Source organism: Daphnia pulicaria, chromosome 8 (assembly GCF_021234035.1).
Source record: "Daphnia pulicaria isolate SC F1-1A chromosome 8, SC_F0-13Bv2, whole genome shotgun sequence".
Classification (NCBI taxonomy): Eukaryota; Metazoa; Arthropoda; class Branchiopoda; order Diplostraca; family Daphniidae; genus Daphnia; species Daphnia pulicaria.
Genome location: NC_060920.1, coordinates 8,650,877 through 8,667,363, shown reverse-complemented (window position 1 = coordinate 8,667,363; position 16,487 = coordinate 8,650,877). Strand labels below are relative to the sequence as shown.

The following is a 16,487-nucleotide window of genomic DNA, read 5'->3' as shown; positions in this document are numbered from 1 at the left end:
CGTCTTTAAATGTAACAAGCGGATATTTTCACAATCCCCTAAATATGAAGTCTCTTTATCTTCGTATGGGAAATCATTTTTATGGGATATAATAGAAGTGGTAGAATCAGGTTAGCTTCAAGTCATTTTCAGTGAGAACTAAGTTTATTATTCCCAATCGATTACAGACATCAGATAAGTCCAATAGTATTAGACATAAAAGAATAGGAAAGAAAATGGAAACGATTTTTTTTTCTGATTTTTTTCAGTAATGGCTGAACGTCTGTAAGTGCGACCATTTAGGACCAACTGGAATTTCAATCCAGCTGTCCCTTGGAAATTCGCCATAACCTCGATCGCCATATCCTGGAACACCGTAATCACCACCGTAGACTCGACCGGCATAGACTCGACTGCCGTAACTGCTACTCATCAGGCCACCTAGAACAAAATAACGTAATTTTTAACATTTTCAATCTTCTAAATGATAATTAACGCTCTACCGTTGTAGAATCCTTGGTTTTGAAAACTGGTTGTACTATGACTGCTGTAGTCAGAATTACTAACCCAACCATCCACAATATGCTTTCCTCCGCCATTGTTGAATTCTTCGGTAACGAATTTTCCGCCACTATTCAACCCAGCATTACCGAAATAGTCTCCTCCAAATCCTCCGTCCACAACTGCAGCATTATTGTATCCAGCAAAACCGGAATTTGAACTGTAGCTAGCAGAATTAACGGCGCCTGCGTAACTAATTAACTTTGATGAAGTAGGAACGGATACGACGTAATGAGTTACGTAAGGAGAATTATTAGGCAGAGCCTTGGCATCTGACTGGGATGCAAACAGTGCAGTCAGTGCAATCGAAAAGATCTATTCAAAACAAAACAAAAAACGATTATACTTTTAAATGGTCCGTAATCATTCTTTGAAAATCAATAATCAATACCCATTTCATTTCCATTTTACAAAACACTTCTTCTCCTTTGGGATGTCGCCGTAGCAGTGGTAACAAAAACACTCGAACTTGGGGCCTTTTTTCTTTTTTTAGTTAAAACAAGGAAACACTATTTTCATTCGCAGTTCAATGTTATTACTTATACATAGAGGCGTGACCTAAAATCTTGGTTGACAGTTTGAATTATTAGGAAAGCTCTCAGTGTTCCTCAAAGAAAAATATGTTGAGGGGGTCAGTGGTTATTTATCTTTTTACCTGCGAAAAGGAGGGGGATGTCAGGTAACTTTTTACAGGGCTGCAACAGATGGTCAAGCTGCGAAAAGTCGTTTGGGTCATTGACCAGCTTTTCCGACCTTCCGTAACATGTTATTCGTTATCTGTTTTTAGCTTTCTTTTGTTACATCTTCTCAGTCAACGAACTCAACGAACTCGGGGTCAAAAAACCATTTCATTTTGCGTAGCGGCCTATGTCAAATTGCCTTTTATTTTCTTCCTTGTCGGCTGAATCCGTTGGCGTTTCAAAATAAGTAAAATGAGGTTGTTGTAATTTAGTAGGATTTTATTCCATTAGGTTGAGGGTGCAATCATACAAGGGGAAAGCCACTCGAGGTCCATCGCAAAGTATTCGACGAACCCCAAAAAGTACATTAGGTCGCATACCATTGCTAAATGGAGTACAACAATATCTTATGCCACTAACATTTAAATGTTTCAAAATTAAAATTTCCAGGGGAGGAATCCGCAAATGCCGCCATTCGCCGGTTGACGAAGATTTGGTGATGAAATATTTTTCAAGTGACAGTTTCCATCACGCCAACTGAACGCGTTGCATTGGAAATTAGCGAAACAGATGCTGCTGCAATCCTTTTCAAAACTTGTTTGGTTGCTGATGTCATTTGCAGGAAAATCACAGTTTGGGAAGACTTTGACAGTACTTTCATAGTAAGCTGCAGTTTCTGGGCCAAAATCGACAGTCCCTCCGCCACTGTTACTATTTCCTTGCCCATTTGAAACTCCCCCACCGTAAGATGTACCGCCAATCTGACTAAATCCTCCGTTATTGATTATTACATCTAAAGCAGGGGATAACCTTCCATTTGATTCTGCCGTTGTCACCAGGTCTTCCTTCCTGTAATTCATCTTTCCGGCAGAACCGCCAGAAATCAGCGCTGGTACAACAAACAAAACATTGATGATGGAAACTAACATCATCTTCAGAATTGCAGTTTTTCTATGGTAATCTTTTACATAAAATAAGTTATGATTAATTTACTAAACTTATTTATTTATTTATTTATCTGTAGTACTTGTGGTAAAAGGCTAAAAGCTGAGGCTGAAAATTTGAAGTGATTCACGCAACCTTCTGATCGACTCACCGAGAAGACTACGACTAACATCCACTGAGAAACTGCGCAAGTGATATTGTCTCTTCTAAATTAAAAAGGTAAATCTAGCACAAGATATGATAAGAAAGGGTGTAGTGCTTAAGAGGGCGTCGTTTATCTGTTGCTAACACAGACGGAGATCAATGGCCAAAAGGTCAGTTACTTTGTGAGGTCATTTGAGCATTTTGTGATTGAACGCTTTTGGTTTTTAAAATTTGGATTTTATATTTCTTCTTGTACAGTTTAGCGAAAGGTTTGGTCTTTGCTAAAGTTTCTAAATGACCGGAAAAAAGAAAACAGCGAGTCATCCCGCTAGGAAGAATTTGTATTGAAGCGATTTAATAATTTTTTGCTAAGCATAGCGTGCGGAGATAGTCATGTTTAGTTTGTTAAAGCGAAATGGAATTTACAATCGCCAGGGTACGATGCCACACATCCCACCGTTGATAGGTTTTCGTCGAGTCGTTAAAGATGCCTTTTTCAAGTAACAGTAACCGTCGTCATCGGGATGGTGAAAGTGGGTACATTCTGGATTGGCCTTACAGGCGCTTCCACATTCTTCTCCCGAAACTGCTTGGCGTCCAATATCGTGACCGGGAAAATCACAATTCCGGAGCCATTTAACACCACCCTCGCCGTCATTCCAATTTTTCCTCCCTTGTACAGCACAAACATGTTAATAGAAAACAAGTAGACTTGTGAAATCAACAGTTGTTACGATACCGTCGAAATATTCTGTTCTCCATGGGACGAAACCGCACATCCCTCCGTTGATGTTTGTTGGAGATGTTGTTAATGTCGCCTTTTTCATATAACAGACGCCATTGTCAGGACGACTAAAGTGAGTGCACTCTAAATTGGCAACGCAGATTCCTCCGCATTCTTCTCCACTACTTTCTATTTGACCAATATTATTCCCTGGAAAGTCGCAATTGAGATTCCATTTGACACCGCCTTCGCCGTTATTGAATTGTCCGCCCAAGTTGTTGGTGTTCGTTACTTGCACAGTCCCACCTCCACTAATGCCGTTTCCCGGTCCGTTTGCAACACCGGAAGCCAGAGAAGTACCGCCTATCTGACTGAAGCCTCCACTGTTGCTGATGATAAAAATACCAGGGAAATCCTCGTCAATTGGAGAAGAATCGTTGTTTGATTCGCTCGTCAAATTATTTGTCAACGAGGTTGTGGCATTTTCAACCAGATCACCGTCTCCGCTCTCGTCTGATCTTATTTGACAAATTCTAGTTGCCACGTAGAAAACAGCGAATAAAAGAGACACGCTTGGTTTCGCCATCGCCGTCTTGTGATCAAGTACGTACATTTAAGTGCTAAATGATAACGTTTTCTTTTATAGATGATGCTTTACCTATAGACACAGAAGAAGAGCAACTAACAAGAGTGAAATTAAGAACGAAGAACTTGTCAACGACTAATGCATCGTACGTTAACTAACTGCCACTTCTTCAGCTTTCGGTTTAAGCAAACTAGAAGGTTATCTATTTTCTTTAAAGTAAACAGATAGCAACGCTAGCTAATATTAAAGAAAAGGCCGACAAGGAAAATGCGGTGGGATGGTAGAATGCTGATTTGTTGCTTTCTTATAATGATTAGAGTTAAGAAGGTCAGGGATGATAAGTTTTCAAACTAATGCTGAACTTTATACTTGGGGAGTATTCTTTTTTTAGGGGGTCATTTTCATGGGTAAAATTATTCCTTTCTTCAATAGCGTTTAAGTTATAAAAAAATAATAAACTTTTATCCAAGATAGCAAAGTCCCAATGAATTAGATTGTATTGACACAAAATTATACGATGAACAAGACGAAACAAAATTTAGTGGAAATAATCCTTCAAATTGTAGTAAAAGATTACGAAATTCTCCAACTAATGGTTTCGATGATGTCATTGTATTTGATATTTCTAATTCAGATGCTTCCGAGTGTGAGATCCGGGCTTGAGTTGGTTGTTAGTGGCCGCCGATATGGCCGTTTTCTCCAGGTGCGAAATTGGTCCCTGGCGCAATACCTCCAACGTTAACTGCGCTTGCACTCGATGAACTGGCAGCAACGTTGCCTGGAAAATTTCCTGATGATGATGAAGCTGATGATGCTGCCGATGCTGCTGATGATGCTGCTGATGATGCTGCCGATGATGCTGCCGATGACGCCGATGACGACCCGAAACCTGGGGATCCTGAAGCTCCACTTGACAATGCAGCAGATCCACCGTTTGATGATCCACCAACATTAACTGCACCAACACCGAACGACGATCCTCCGTAACCTGAGTTAGTACTTCCACCGTAGCCCAAATTGCTTCCACCATAACCAGCCCCAAAAGAGCCTCCGCCAATGTTAACTGCTCCTACTCCTACGGGCAATCCACTTGCCAATGGAGCGGAACCACCGTTTGATGATCCGCCGACATTAACTGCACCAACACCGGACGATGCCCCTCCGTAACCCAAGTTATTCCCAACATGACCAGTTCCAGAAGAACTTCCGCCTATATTAACTGATCCTTCTCCCGGCGATCCACTTGAATGTGCAGCGGAGCCACCTGACGATCCGCCAACATTAACTGTACCAGCTCCCGAAGATGGTCCTCCGTAACCTGAGTTAGTACTTCCACCGTAGCCCAAATTGCTTCCACCGAACCCCGCCCCAAAAGAACTTCCACCAAAGTTAGACAACCCTACTCCGGATGATCCTGAAGATCCTGACGATCCACTTGACGATCCGCCAACATTAACTGTACCAGCTCCAGAAGATGCTCCTCCGTAACCTTGGTTACTTCCAAGGTATCCAGTTCCAGGTCCTAAAGAACTTCCGCCTATATTGACAGTTGAACCGATTCCTGGCAAATTTCCTGTGCCGTAACCTGCGCCAATTCCAGATGCAATTGCAGCAGCGTTATTTCCACCTGACGAGCTCAATCCAAAGTAACTAGTTCCAGGTCCAGAGAAACCGCTTCCTCCGTAACCTGTACCGAATCCAGAAGAAATTGCGCCAACGTTGACTCCGTTTGCGTTGGTGGTCTCCGGCTGATTGCCTCCAAGGTAACCTACGTTGATTTCGGCTTGGCCTGCTCCAGCATAAGTACCAGCCCCGCTTCCAGATGAACCTCCGATATTAACGAAACCTCCGCCTACATTAACTCCTTCAATAACAAGCAATTAATCTTAATTTTTTTATATTTTAAAAAATTTGATAGGCATCCTACCGTTAGCATAAAAGGGCATGCAGTAATACCCTACTGCTGGTACTCCCTGTCCATTGTTTGAAACACCTCCGTTGTTTACAAATGCGCCATTATTGGTATAACCCTGACGTTCGTTATCAACACCTTTCGATGCCGTTTTGGGTTCACCAGTTTCGCCAGAGATAGTGGGAAGCAGCGCCATAGCTTCTGATTGGGGTGAAATCAATGCAATAAATGCAATGCAAATGATCTGAATAAAAAAATATATACATATTTTTAAATTTTCAGATAATTCTTCGATTTTTAAAGAAAGTTACCGATTTAATCTCCATTTTAAAGACAGTTCTTCTCGTTCAGGTTGCCGTAACAGCAGTGGTATGAAATATCCGTTGACTTGAGCTTTTATACTGTAGAGTGTAGACCTGTTGAGAAGTCAAACGGTAAAATGCTCTTCCGGCAATTAATCAGCTCAGCCCCTATTCCAGCCCTCTTCTTCAACCATCCCAAAAGCTTTCTCAAAGAATGAAGTATGCAGTATACATTAGTATGTTATCCCATTTTTCTAAACAGCTTTAGACAAAAAAAGAAAGTAGGGACCAGTCCAGTAAATTTTAAAAATCGAATTATTATCAGAGACGATTTGTTTACCTGCCGAAATAGGGGATACAAAAAATACAGCTCTAAAATTAAGCCGAACCAGCAAAGAACGCACATCCACCTGCAGTTTATTTAATTATGTGATTGTAATGTACCAAAAATTTTCTTCACTTGTTGTTTTGCTTTTCTTTTTTTAATTTCGCCCGTAAACGAATGGCGATGTAGAAACTTTTCGTGCCTATCTGAAAGCATCTTGGGCATACGTCGTGATTTACAGGTAACATTACGGAATTTTGCTAAAAAGAATAAGGTTTCGATGCCAATTCGTACATTATTGTATGACACGCGATGTAAATAACTTACAAGTTATTAGTCTCCATTAATATAAGCAGAATTTGTTTAGAATTAATGTAAAGTAATAAGCTGTAAATATAAATTAAGCCCACAGGTTAAAGTGTCAACCATTAATACGAAAAGCAAACCTCGTCGTTGATAGTCGCTCTCTAGCGATTGTTTTATATGAATTTTTAAATAGTGGATCAACCTTGCAGCAACCTTAGTATGGGCATTTTCTAACATGCGACATAATTTATTATTCAAGTTTCTCTCGGCATTGTCGTCATACCATCAGCCACACCCAAATGCGACCAGGTCAAAAGAATCCAATTAACCCGGAAAGGTACCGTAGGTAATTCGCTGGTGTGTGTACTTTTACTATAAATAAGGACCATCTCACCTCATACCGTCATACGTCTGTCAACAACAGGGAGAACTGTAGGATTTGAAAAAATGTTTGCGGCTTGGACTCTCCTTTTAACTGCAGTGATCATCACAGCAGAGTTTTCCTTCGAAAAAGTTGATTATTTAAATGGGAAGCATTTGATCGTTGCAACGGCTGACGTATGAAATATTTCTTTTGTTTCCAATAATAAACTTTTTATTCACCAATTTTATTTAGCTTAATCCATACATGTACATTTATCACGATTCTAATGGCACTATCCAACATGCGGACGGCATCGTCCATGAGATGATGTTGTGGTTAACTCGGAAATATAACTTCACGTAAATTACACTTTCAATTTACTCCATAGAAATTTGATTTATTCATTGTTTCAAATTATTCTAGATTTAACTACGTGGAACCTCCCGATGGTTATTTCGGGGCTTTTGTAAATGGAAAATGGAACGGTATGGTAGCGATGGCTATCAGGATGGTACGTTTTGCTCTTTTTGTTACGGAAAAATATAAAGAAAACAATTGTACACAAGTTCTTAATGGTATATAGGAGGTTGATCTCATTGCCACTCAGCTAACAACAACGTATGCTCGTTCAAAAGTGATTGATTTTACTACGTCATTCAGCAAAGATCCAATGAGTGCCGTTATTCCCGCCCCCAAAGAAGACAATTTTATGTCCGCCATAGTAAAACCTTTTCAACCTGGCGTAAAAATTTTTCATTTTAAAGATTCTATAAATTAATTTTGTTCTTATAATATTTTGTTTTTCAAACAGGTTTGGGCTTTAATTATTTTTTCGATGTTCTCGGGAACAACAGTCACATGGATTTTAATGAAGTTAATTGACAAGTACATGCCGGAACACTATAATGGAGGAATTTCCAATCTTCAGTTTTGGGAAAACTTTATGTACTACTTTGGAATAATCAGTTCGCAGGGTAAAAATTGCAGCAAGTTGAAGACTTTGGTTAGGTATTAATGGTACTGGACAATTTTACTTCCGTTTAGCTGGACGATCAATGCCAAGTGTTGGTCCATTGGGTCATGCGGTACGAATAATAGCGGCAGCTTGGTGTTTGCCTTCCGTTGTGTTTATTTATCTCTACAGTGGATGTCTAACTTCGTTTATTACCATTCCAAAACTGTATCCGCTCATTGAATCGTTGGACGACCTAGCAACCAGCGCTGATTTGAAATTAACCATTTTAAAAGATACCGTCTTTGAAACAATGATTTTGGTAAGAAACGAATTTTTTGTTTTACATTGTGTTAAAAGCGGATTTATTTCAAAAAATTCAATTTTTATTAGGAAGCAACATCGGGTGGTTTCAAAATGTTAGGGGATTCTTTGCGGGAGAATCCTAAAAATCGCCTATCTAAGGATTATTTGGAACCTGAAACATTTCTTAATAAAGCATTAACCGGACGTTTCGCTATGGTCGAAGTAAATTCTATTTCACATTGGTACTTAAGGACTTTTTCAATTATTGCCATTTCTATAATATTTATAGCAAAAATCGTTCCTTGAATACGTTTTAAATTTGGCCTTTAAGACGTATGGGAAATGTGAAGTGACTTTGATGAAACAAGAAATCGTTACCTCGTTGGACTCGATGGCTGTCCAAAAATGTAGCCCATACCTCGCCCAAATCGATCAAGGGTACCTACAGGAAAATTAAATTTTAACATTAAATTAAACATACATTCTTTCCATTTTATTTTTTAAGATTTCTTACTATGGCTGCACTAGGACTCCAAGACTATTGGGAAAAACGTTTTTTAAAAAAATCAAAATGCGAAGGAAATTTCGACAAAGGGATAGCAAAGCCAAGATTAAATTTAGCAAACCTTTTAAGTGTTTTTCTTCTCTTGGTGGCTGGAATGAGTATTTCGTTTTTCGTTTTTCTCATTGAAAATTTCCGGTTTTTTTACAACAAAAGGAGAGTAAAGAAACCAGTAAATCATTAAAGATTGTCTCAGTATCAGTAGCACTAGCACACAACAGAAGAATAATGTTTCAATTTAAAATAACAGCTAAAAGTAGAATATAAACCTATTTATATTATTATTTCTAAAAAGTCAAGTAATTTCGCTCTATATCATAGCATCACTTAATAAATCAAAATTATTGTATTGTCGTGAATGTAATGCTTAATAAAACTAAATGCCACATTAAATAATAAATTGCGAATGATGTTTTTTTTTCAACCTTTTTTAAAAAATCCATTAAAAAGCTTTAAATTCATCTTTGTTATTTTTTGAGTAGGAAATAAAATATAATAAACCATAAGTAAGATTTTTAAAAAATTCAAAAAAGGTCGGACTAGAGGGAAACTCGCGAGCGAAGCTAGGGGTCGGAATGGGATTGAAAAAACAAAAAAAGGACATTACAAAACAATGATCGAGTGAGCCGTCTAATTGCGGGACTGCACTAATTCTTAATAATGATTAAATCCTGCATTGTAATCTATTGTATATAAAAAATTAATGATGTATTTTTAAAACACTGTTGATGATGTCATTATATATTCGGTATTACAAACTCTGTATTGTGCGCTTTACTTTGCCATTAGCGCTACTTTAACCATTACATATCTGTTATTAACTGCTGTTATTAGACATTGGCATTAGCATTCTACTAATATACTAATACTACTTTACTCTTCACGGTCTTTTACCTTTAGGTTTTCCGTGAGTGGCTTGCGCTTTACCATACTCAACGGGCAAGTCCTGTGGTGTGTGGGAATCCGTACAGGTAGCGCTGTAAGACAACCTATAGTTCCAATAATAAAAAACAGCCGTGTTGTTTGGCCTTCGTAAACACAAAGTATTTTTGTTACTTGTTAACCGTTAATGTCGAAATTGAAGAAGTCTAGACTCTAGCCATCATAGGTTTATTAAGTTTAGCATATTTGTATGAGTAAACGACAACTAAACAATATAGTTCTCTTTTCAGTATAACATGGTTAGTTCTTTTTCATTTTTAATTTATGGAACTGATTTTTATTGAATGTTATTGTGATTTCAGATCTGGAATCCAGAATGTGACTAAAAGTTGTCACATGAAGCTGATCATAGACTATAACTTTTCTGAAACAGATCTAGAATCCCATGAAAAAGTGAAACATAAATCTGTGAAAAAATATTAACATAAAATGGATGAGCAGAATAGAGAAGAGGAGATAACTGTATCTAATAACGATGGTGAAAATACTACCATTTTCATTCAAGTTCGACGATCACAGAGGAAAAGTATTAAATCTTCTATATTTTCTTTATTAATGGACAAATTACTAGTTTCTATAAAACTTGGCACATACTACCTTGTAGTAGACCTTAATTATGATGGGTATTTTTAACAGGCAAGAAAAAAAGCGATCCCAATTTCATTGGAGATGATAAAACAGAAGCTGTAAAAAGTGACGATGAGCCTGTAATTTTTGAGGTGAGAGAAATTTCTGGGGACATTAAAAGGGAAAGTGAGGAAGAAGCAGAAGAAAATTCTGTTGTTGCAGCAGAAGGTATACCTGAAGGGAGCTCGAATGGAGATGATGATGTTGACTGGGAAGCATTCAACAAGGTTAGAATTTTAATAAAATGTCTTAATTACTAATGCTAAATCCACATTTTCTTTACAGGAATATCCTGAACTCAGTGAAACAACACGTCAAGGAAAATATGGATGTAAAGACTGCTCAAAGTCTTTTCATCACAAGAATGATTTGGTACGACATATGAATATCCACAATGGGACCAAGCCCTACACCTGTGATACATGTGGGAAAACATTTTTGCGCAGTGATTATTTGCGACTTCACGTCATCAAACATCAGGGAGTGAAGCCCCTCAAGTGTGACTTGTGCGAAAGGCGTTTTTACGACCGATCCAACTTACGTCAACATATGAGAACCCATACGGGTGAAAAACCGGCCATGTGTCCGTACTGTCCGCACAGATGCTCTCAACTGTCCGACATGAGAAAACATTTGACCATTCACACGAAAGAAAAAGCATTTCAGTGTGATACATGTGGTGTGTAACCTCAGAATATTTTTCTTCATAGCTTTATCAAGATTTTTAATTGAAATATAATTTAATCAAGGTAAAACTTTCTCGCTGAAGACTGGATTAGTTGCCCACCAGCGCTTACACACGGGAGAACGTCCTTTTGCTTGTGAATATTGCCCTAAGCGTTTCCGTGATCACACGTCTATGAGACGACATCGGCGAATTCATACAGGTTAATACTATCATTTAAAATCTAAAATGTAACTTTGTTTGACTATTGAATCCTTCCATTTATAGGTGATAAACCGTTTTTGTGCACTCAGTGTGGTAAGACATTTACGCAAGTTGCAAATATGAAGAGACATATGCTGACGCACACATCAGAAAGCAAAGGACGGCTATATCCCTGTCCTTTTTGTGGTGTTGAGCTGGCATCGAAGAGCGACGTCCGAAGCCATGTGGCCAAAGAACACGAGCAGAAGAAAGAGAGTCAGCAGCCCAAGGCCACCGGATCTTCAGTAGCAGAAGATAATCCTGATGGAGAAGCTAACAATGAGTTCATAACTGTTTACGCGGACGAAGACAAATCTATCAAGACTACCGTTGAAGGCGAAGAAACTCACGTGTGCAACCTCTGTGGAAAAACTTTTCCCATGGACGCGAGCCTTCAAGAGCACGTCAGGACACACCTTAATGCATCTTCCAAAGATTTCCAGTGCGAAACGTGCGGGAAAACGTTCTGTCAAGCTTCCTCTCTCAAGGCGCACCAGCTCGTTCATTCGGGAATAAAACCACACACTTGCAACGTTTGCCAAGCAAGTTTCCGCAAAACCCATCATCTTCGCCGGCATTACCTAGTTCACACTGGCGAGCGTCCCTATCAGTGTGATTTCTGTGACCGGACATTCACCAGCAGTGGTAATCTGAATAAACATCGTGCCATTCACTTGGGAGAGAAGAACTTTGAGTGCGAATTTTGCTCCAAGAAGTTTACCCAGTCTTCGAATTTGTCCAAACATCGAGCTATTCATTTGAGACAACAAGCGGTGGTTGGAGAAAATGGACAATCTGGAGATCAAATTATTAGCGCTGCTCCTGCGGTAGCTAGAAAAGGTCGAGGCGGAAAGAAGAGAAATTCAGAGCCAGAAAAGGAGGCTATTCTGACCTCGACTGTCGATGAGCTCCAGCAAGAAGATGAAGGTCATGCAGCAGTCCTTCACATTGTCGGTACAGGGGATGAAACCCAAGGCGACCATGAAACCGAGGTGTCGTATGTTACGCTGTCCGATGGTGATATCATTATTGAAATTTGATTTCGCCAATCTATGCTTGGAGAATGCCCATTTTGGGTTTCCATTGTTTCCTTTACACAGTCTCAAATGGAGGGTTAAAGTACGTCTGTCATATGATGTTGCAAATAATTGAATAGACGGAACAGTATTCAAAATGTTAAAATTGTTAAATGTTAAAACGGGATTAAAATTACGTCGTCGATAGTTTTTACATTGCGAGTTTAAAAAGTAAAGGTATAATGTAACGAAAATAATTATTTGGAAAACTTTAATATGGATATGAAATGTACGTATGTATAGCAAAAATTATATCGAGAAGTACAGTATACCCGATTATACCATCATAGTAAGTTTGCTGCGTACAGCTCAAAGTTTAAAAATCAGTATAATGACCACTAAACAATAATTCGCAATAATTACGGTGAGTTGATTCTCTAAACTGTTTGTTTGTTATCGAGTAAAGAAAAATCGTAATTTAAACATTTAAGAACAGAACTGGTTGCGTTTAGCGGGCAAACCCCGTTTATTTAGAAATCAAGTAATAAAGAAAACAATTTTGATTCATCTTCTTCCAGTTTACCTCAAGCTCTAGCTGACACCTACAGCACGTAATAACTTGGCTCAACGTCTGAGGCTAGGTCGCTTGGTACGACGAAATCACCTTGATGCAGCTGCAATCCATTGACACCGATCTCGCTCGGGCTGGCGGTTGGCTGTTCAGAAGGTAAAGATTTTTTAAGTTTCTCTACTCGCCTCTTTTCCCGTCTCCTGGCAGCCAAATCAAAGTTCTTTTTCGCCTTTTTGGCCTTCTTCTTTGCTGCCCTGATTTCATCGTCTTCTGTTGGCGATATTACAGTATTTTCGATACCGCCAGATAAAACCGGGAGAACGGATTCGATTTTCTCATCCATCTGATGTGGCATGGTATGGTATGGATGAACCTCTGTTGATTCGGATGCTGCATCACTCGACTTTACTTGTTCGTCAGAGACGTCCATTTCAGGCACGAAACAAGTGACCAGAATCGTCATTCCATAATCAGGTATACTAACCATGTCCGAGGCCGCTACGATATCCGGCAATGCAGGAACAGACAGCGGAACAGATGGAAAATCCTCAGTCGTCGAAATGACATCGATTTCCCTCGAGTTGGAGGTTGGTTGTTCAGACGGTAAAGACTTTTTTAGTTTCGCTTCTCGCCTCTTTTCCTGTCTCCTGACAGCCAGATTGTGGTTCTTTCTAGCCTTTTTGGCCTTCTTCTTTGCTGCCCTGATGTCATCTTCTGTTAGCTATAAAACAGTATTTTTAGTACCGCAAGCAGATAAAACCGGGAGAACGGCTTCAATTTTCTCTTCCATCTCCGTATTTACGTGAAGTATTGGGATAACGTATTCGTTCAGTGATCTTTCGCTAAGCTTACTATAAAACTCTATCTCTATGACTCTCATATGATCTGTATGGTTTCAACTTTCAAATGTTTTCTACTTATGCCTTTTCAATGAACCCTTTCTGTCCTGCAAGCGCCCGCAAGTACTCCCGTGTACACATTTCTTCAAATTTGTATTTATCTTTTATCAAGCAATGCTGATTAGTTTAGAAATTATTCATCTACTGGTTTTTAATAACATTTTTCAATAATTTTTGAGCAACTGTACTATTTAGAACATAGTTATAAAAAGAACAATAAAAAATTGATTTTGGTAATGGATAATAGCGCGTACGATGAGTATTCATAACGGTAGAATGATCATCAATTCATCATCATGCATGATCCATGATCATTCATACTTAAAAAAAAAACTTTGCAGCTCAACGTGTTGACCTAATATATTTTGTTAGTTAAGTGTGAATTTATCTATGAAATTATTCTATTTGAATGAATAACTTCCTTGAGTTCTTCTTTAATTAGAAACAAACATAGAAATTAATTAGATAGAATTTAATTAGAAACTGTTATTGCCGCAGTGGCGCTTCCCGGCACGCAGCAGCTCACACCAGCTGTTTGACAGGCCTGTAGCCCTGTATATTTAGTAGTCGTCCACGACTACATTGTATATTGTATTTCTGAGTTGTAGCGAACTGGGCGACGACTAATATGGCTGCGCTTTTAAAGAAATCTTTGCTTCATCCTGTTCTTCGTAATAATGGAGTCGCAAGATTACAGTTTGTCAGATTAGCTGGGTGTGAGTAATTACTACATAACTTGTTTAGTGATGTTTTCATGATTCAAACCATGGTTTAAAATTCAGTTGCTTTTTAATCATTTCTCTGTACAGTAATTTATGTGGTTAGTTGAAAGATTGATATTCTAAATCTAAAATTGCATTCTAAATCTTATAGATTGGAACAAAGATTGGAAGCCTGGTCCATATCCCAAGACAGATGCTGAAAGAATTGCCGCAGCAAAGAAGTATGGTATGCTTCCTCAAGACTATGAACCATATCCTGATGATGGACTTGGATATGGTGATTACCCAAAGCTCCCATTGATTTCCAATGATATGAAAGATCCATTGTACAACTGGGATATGCCTGATCTGAAAAGAAATTATGGCGAGCCTGTAAATATTAATTGTTTATATGTTTAACTATTAATCACTTGACAATCAGGAAACATAGGACAACTTAACTTAAATATTTGCTCTTGCAGATCCATACCCAGTATGATGCCTATGTTGAGGAGAGGCTAAGCAATGCAAGAATACAGTATACTCCAATGTATATGTTGTCCCGTTTTCTAGGAATAATGGGTGCATTTCTTGCAGTTCATCTATTGTTTGAATACAATGATTGGTATCTGAAACATCCATGGGTAAGAGTAAAAGCTAGAAGTAAAATTGTTCTATTTGTTCAGTCACAAATGCTTTGTATTATTTTAGACTCCACCACAATATGTTAAAGAAGGAAAAACCCACTACACTTTTGAGCCATTGGATTAATGCATTGTGAATTAATGAAGAACTTGTAATAAAGAGTGTGACATAATAAAATAAGTAGATATTGACTGAATGCTTTATTGAACATATAACCAATTTTGTGGATTAAATAGAACACCATACCTTTCAAATGAAAGACTGGTTGTCTACCTAATTAACAAGCAATGAAAAGTAATTTTAAATTTCATCTAGATTAAACAGTAGCAAGAGATGACAAATAAGGAATTGGGGGCCTGAACAAATGTGGGGATGGTCTGTTGCTTGAGAAATAACAATCGAATAAAGTCAACAACTCCTGGTTTTAGTCTGTTGCTTATTAGTATGGAGCCTGGCGTGAAAACTCTTGGAAGAATCATACTCATGCAGATAATCATTTGAATTGTGGCACTGTGGGCATTCAGTCAAATCTTGAATGTAGCTAACCTGATGAAGAATCAAGTAAATATGATTTTAGACTTGGAATTACTTTCATAGTGTTAAAATTTTCATACGTTAGGATGTTCTAAACATTTAATTCTCTTCCGGCAATTACTGAGCCTGTATCCACAGTTACGACACATAACGGAGACTAAAGGCCTTTGGCAAACACATGTATCCGATTCGAAATCGGGGTCCATTATGGACTGTAGTGAGGACATCTTAAACTGAAAGAGACCATTTAGATTATAAGCTTACGAATACATAGTGCGTCAATAAAACATGGTGATAGATAATTGACTTTAATTACCGAGAGCTGTGTGAAAATAACAAGCAGCAGACTTGAGAAAAGTTAACGTGGTCTGATGAGGAGTTTCTGGTTTTGTTACGCCGACGACGACGTTAGTTTTGTGTTTTGTCGCGCGAATAAAATGGTGGGAAAACAAATGACTTTAAATTTTTGTTTGTCTATATTAATCAATCGGATATATTTACCATCTCATTGCGTAAAGCTTTGGGGGAAAATGATGAAATAAATTGTTAGAATGTAATATGCATGTATACAAATTGTTTTTAAAGCTGCAAGTTGGCTTACAGTTTACATCAATCTACGGATTAAACAGATTATATGGAAAATTGTAAAGAGTTGAAGCAATTGAAAACGTTGAAGCGCACCGAATTATAGATATACGTAGGGAAATGCGTTTAAAAACAGTCATTTTAAAAGAGGATGCTTGATAAAACCATAAAACATTACTGGCGTAGATCTAAATTTGGAAATGTAATTTATTGCACGTGAGATATTATTACAATCATCTGCAATAAACCATGCCCATATATTCACAGTGCAATCCTAGTGATTGAAACGACGTATAAGAATTTATATTTCGCAGGGCATAAACATCAACCATATTTGAATTGGACTTCATACAGCGCGCATATTTTGAAAAGTTATGCATTTATATTTTAT

At 38.2% G+C, this 16,487-nt stretch overlaps 5 protein-coding genes and 1 long non-coding RNA gene across 8 annotated transcripts in view; 4 read left to right on the top strand and 2 right to left on the bottom strand.

Moving 5' to 3' along the window:
* The window catches only part of LOC124310854 (tyrosine-protein phosphatase 99A-like), a 691,797-nt gene that overhangs the window by 592,706 nt on the left and 82,604 nt on the right, over positions 1-16,487 (bottom strand). The gene's annotated exons all lie outside the window — the stretch shown is intronic.
* On the top strand, positions 253-3,544 carry LOC124311704. Its single transcript, XR_006910151.1, has 5 exons — positions 253-435; positions 1,671-1,882; positions 2,020-2,176; positions 2,245-2,384; positions 3,144-3,544. It is a non-coding gene; the product is annotated as an uncharacterized LOC124311704 (long non-coding RNA).
* LOC124311930 (glycine-rich cell wall structural protein 1-like) lies at positions 4,291-5,924 on the bottom strand. Its single transcript, XM_046776297.1, has 3 exons — positions 5,843-5,924; positions 5,547-5,775; positions 4,291-5,483 (listed from the first exon to the last, which is right to left on the bottom strand). The coding sequence occupies exons 1-3, from the start codon at positions 5,855-5,857 to the stop codon at positions 4,291-4,293; spliced, it is 1,437 nt and encodes a 478-aa protein (XP_046632253.1). The 5' UTR covers positions 5,858-5,924.
* On the top strand, positions 6,325-9,046 carry LOC124311173 (glutamate receptor ionotropic, kainate 2-like). Of its 2 annotated transcripts, XM_046775538.1 has the most exons (10): positions 6,325-6,399; positions 6,724-7,022; positions 7,081-7,187; positions 7,252-7,339; positions 7,412-7,570; positions 7,640-7,802; positions 7,873-8,102; positions 8,174-8,308; positions 8,376-8,524; positions 8,592-9,046. In XM_046775538.1, exons 2-10 carry the CDS (start codon positions 6,912-6,914, stop codon positions 8,830-8,832), a joined length of 1,383 nt encoding a protein of 460 aa, XP_046631494.1. In that variant the 5' UTR covers positions 6,325-6,399; positions 6,724-6,911; the 3' UTR covers positions 8,833-9,046. The 2 variants fall into 2 exon arrangements, with proteins under 2 accessions (XP_046631494.1, XP_046631493.1); XM_046775537.1 differs by lacking the exon at positions 6,325-6,399 and having other exon boundaries at positions 6,419-7,022.
* On the top strand, positions 9,694-13,048 carry LOC124311053 (zinc finger protein 2-like). 2 transcript variants are annotated; one of them, XR_006909753.1, is made up of 7 exons: positions 9,694-9,829; positions 9,893-10,116; positions 10,227-10,444; positions 10,503-10,896; positions 10,967-11,104; positions 11,170-12,264; positions 12,740-13,048. XR_006909753.1 is itself a non-coding variant. In XM_046775326.1 (6 exons), exons 2-6 carry the CDS (start codon positions 10,020-10,022, stop codon positions 12,183-12,185), a joined length of 1,863 nt encoding a protein of 620 aa, XP_046631282.1. In that variant the 5' UTR covers positions 9,694-9,829; positions 9,893-10,019; the 3' UTR covers positions 12,186-12,319. The 2 variants fall into 2 exon arrangements, 1 of the variants encoding a protein (XP_046631282.1); XM_046775326.1 differs by lacking the exon at positions 12,740-13,048 and having other exon boundaries at positions 11,170-12,319.
* On the top strand, positions 14,182-15,168 carry LOC124311453 (NADH dehydrogenase [ubiquinone] 1 beta subcomplex subunit 8, mitochondrial-like). The gene is made up of 4 exons (XM_046775953.1): positions 14,182-14,347; positions 14,505-14,725; positions 14,815-14,976; positions 15,044-15,168. Exons 1-4 carry the CDS (start codon positions 14,260-14,262, stop codon positions 15,101-15,103), a joined length of 531 nt encoding a protein of 176 aa, XP_046631909.1. The 5' UTR covers positions 14,182-14,259; the 3' UTR covers positions 15,104-15,168.

Bases quoted from the DNA above. Each gene is read 5' to 3' on its own strand.
- LOC124311453 (XM_046775953.1), top strand. From the start codon at position 14,260: ATGGCTGCGCTTTTAAAGAAATCTTTGCTTCATCCTGTTCTTCGTAAT. The intron at 14,348-14,504 runs GTGAGTAATTAC...TAAATCTTATAG, and splicing joins GTTTGTCAGATTAGCTGGGT to ATTGGAACAAAGATTGGAAG. The intron at 14,977-15,043 runs GTAAGAGTAAAA...GTATTATTTTAG, and splicing joins GGTATCTGAAACATCCATGG to ACTCCACCACAATATGTTAA.
- LOC124311930 (XM_046776297.1), bottom strand. The intron at 5,484-5,546 runs GTAGGATGCCTA...TTGTTATTGAAG, and splicing joins CATGCCCTTTTATGCTAACG to GAGTTAATGTAGGCGGAGGT.
- LOC124311173 (XM_046775538.1), top strand. From the start codon at position 6,912: ATGTTTGCGGCTTGGACTCTCCTTTTAACTGCAGTGATCATCACAGCA. The intron at 7,571-7,639 runs GTAAAAATTTTT...TTTTTCAAACAG, and splicing joins TAAAACCTTTTCAACCTGGC to GTTTGGGCTTTAATTATTTT. The intron at 7,803-7,872 runs GTAAAAATTGCA...ACTTCCGTTTAG, and splicing joins TGGAATAATCAGTTCGCAGG to CTGGACGATCAATGCCAAGT.
- LOC124311053 (XM_046775326.1), top strand. From the start codon at position 10,020: ATGGATGAGCAGAATAGAGAAGAGGAGATAACTGTATCTAATAACGAT. The intron at 10,117-10,226 runs GTATTAAATCTT...TATTTTTAACAG, and splicing joins TCGACGATCACAGAGGAAAA to GCAAGAAAAAAAGCGATCCC. The intron at 10,897-10,966 runs GTGTGTAACCTC...AATTTAATCAAG, and splicing joins ATTTCAGTGTGATACATGTG to GTAAAACTTTCTCGCTGAAG.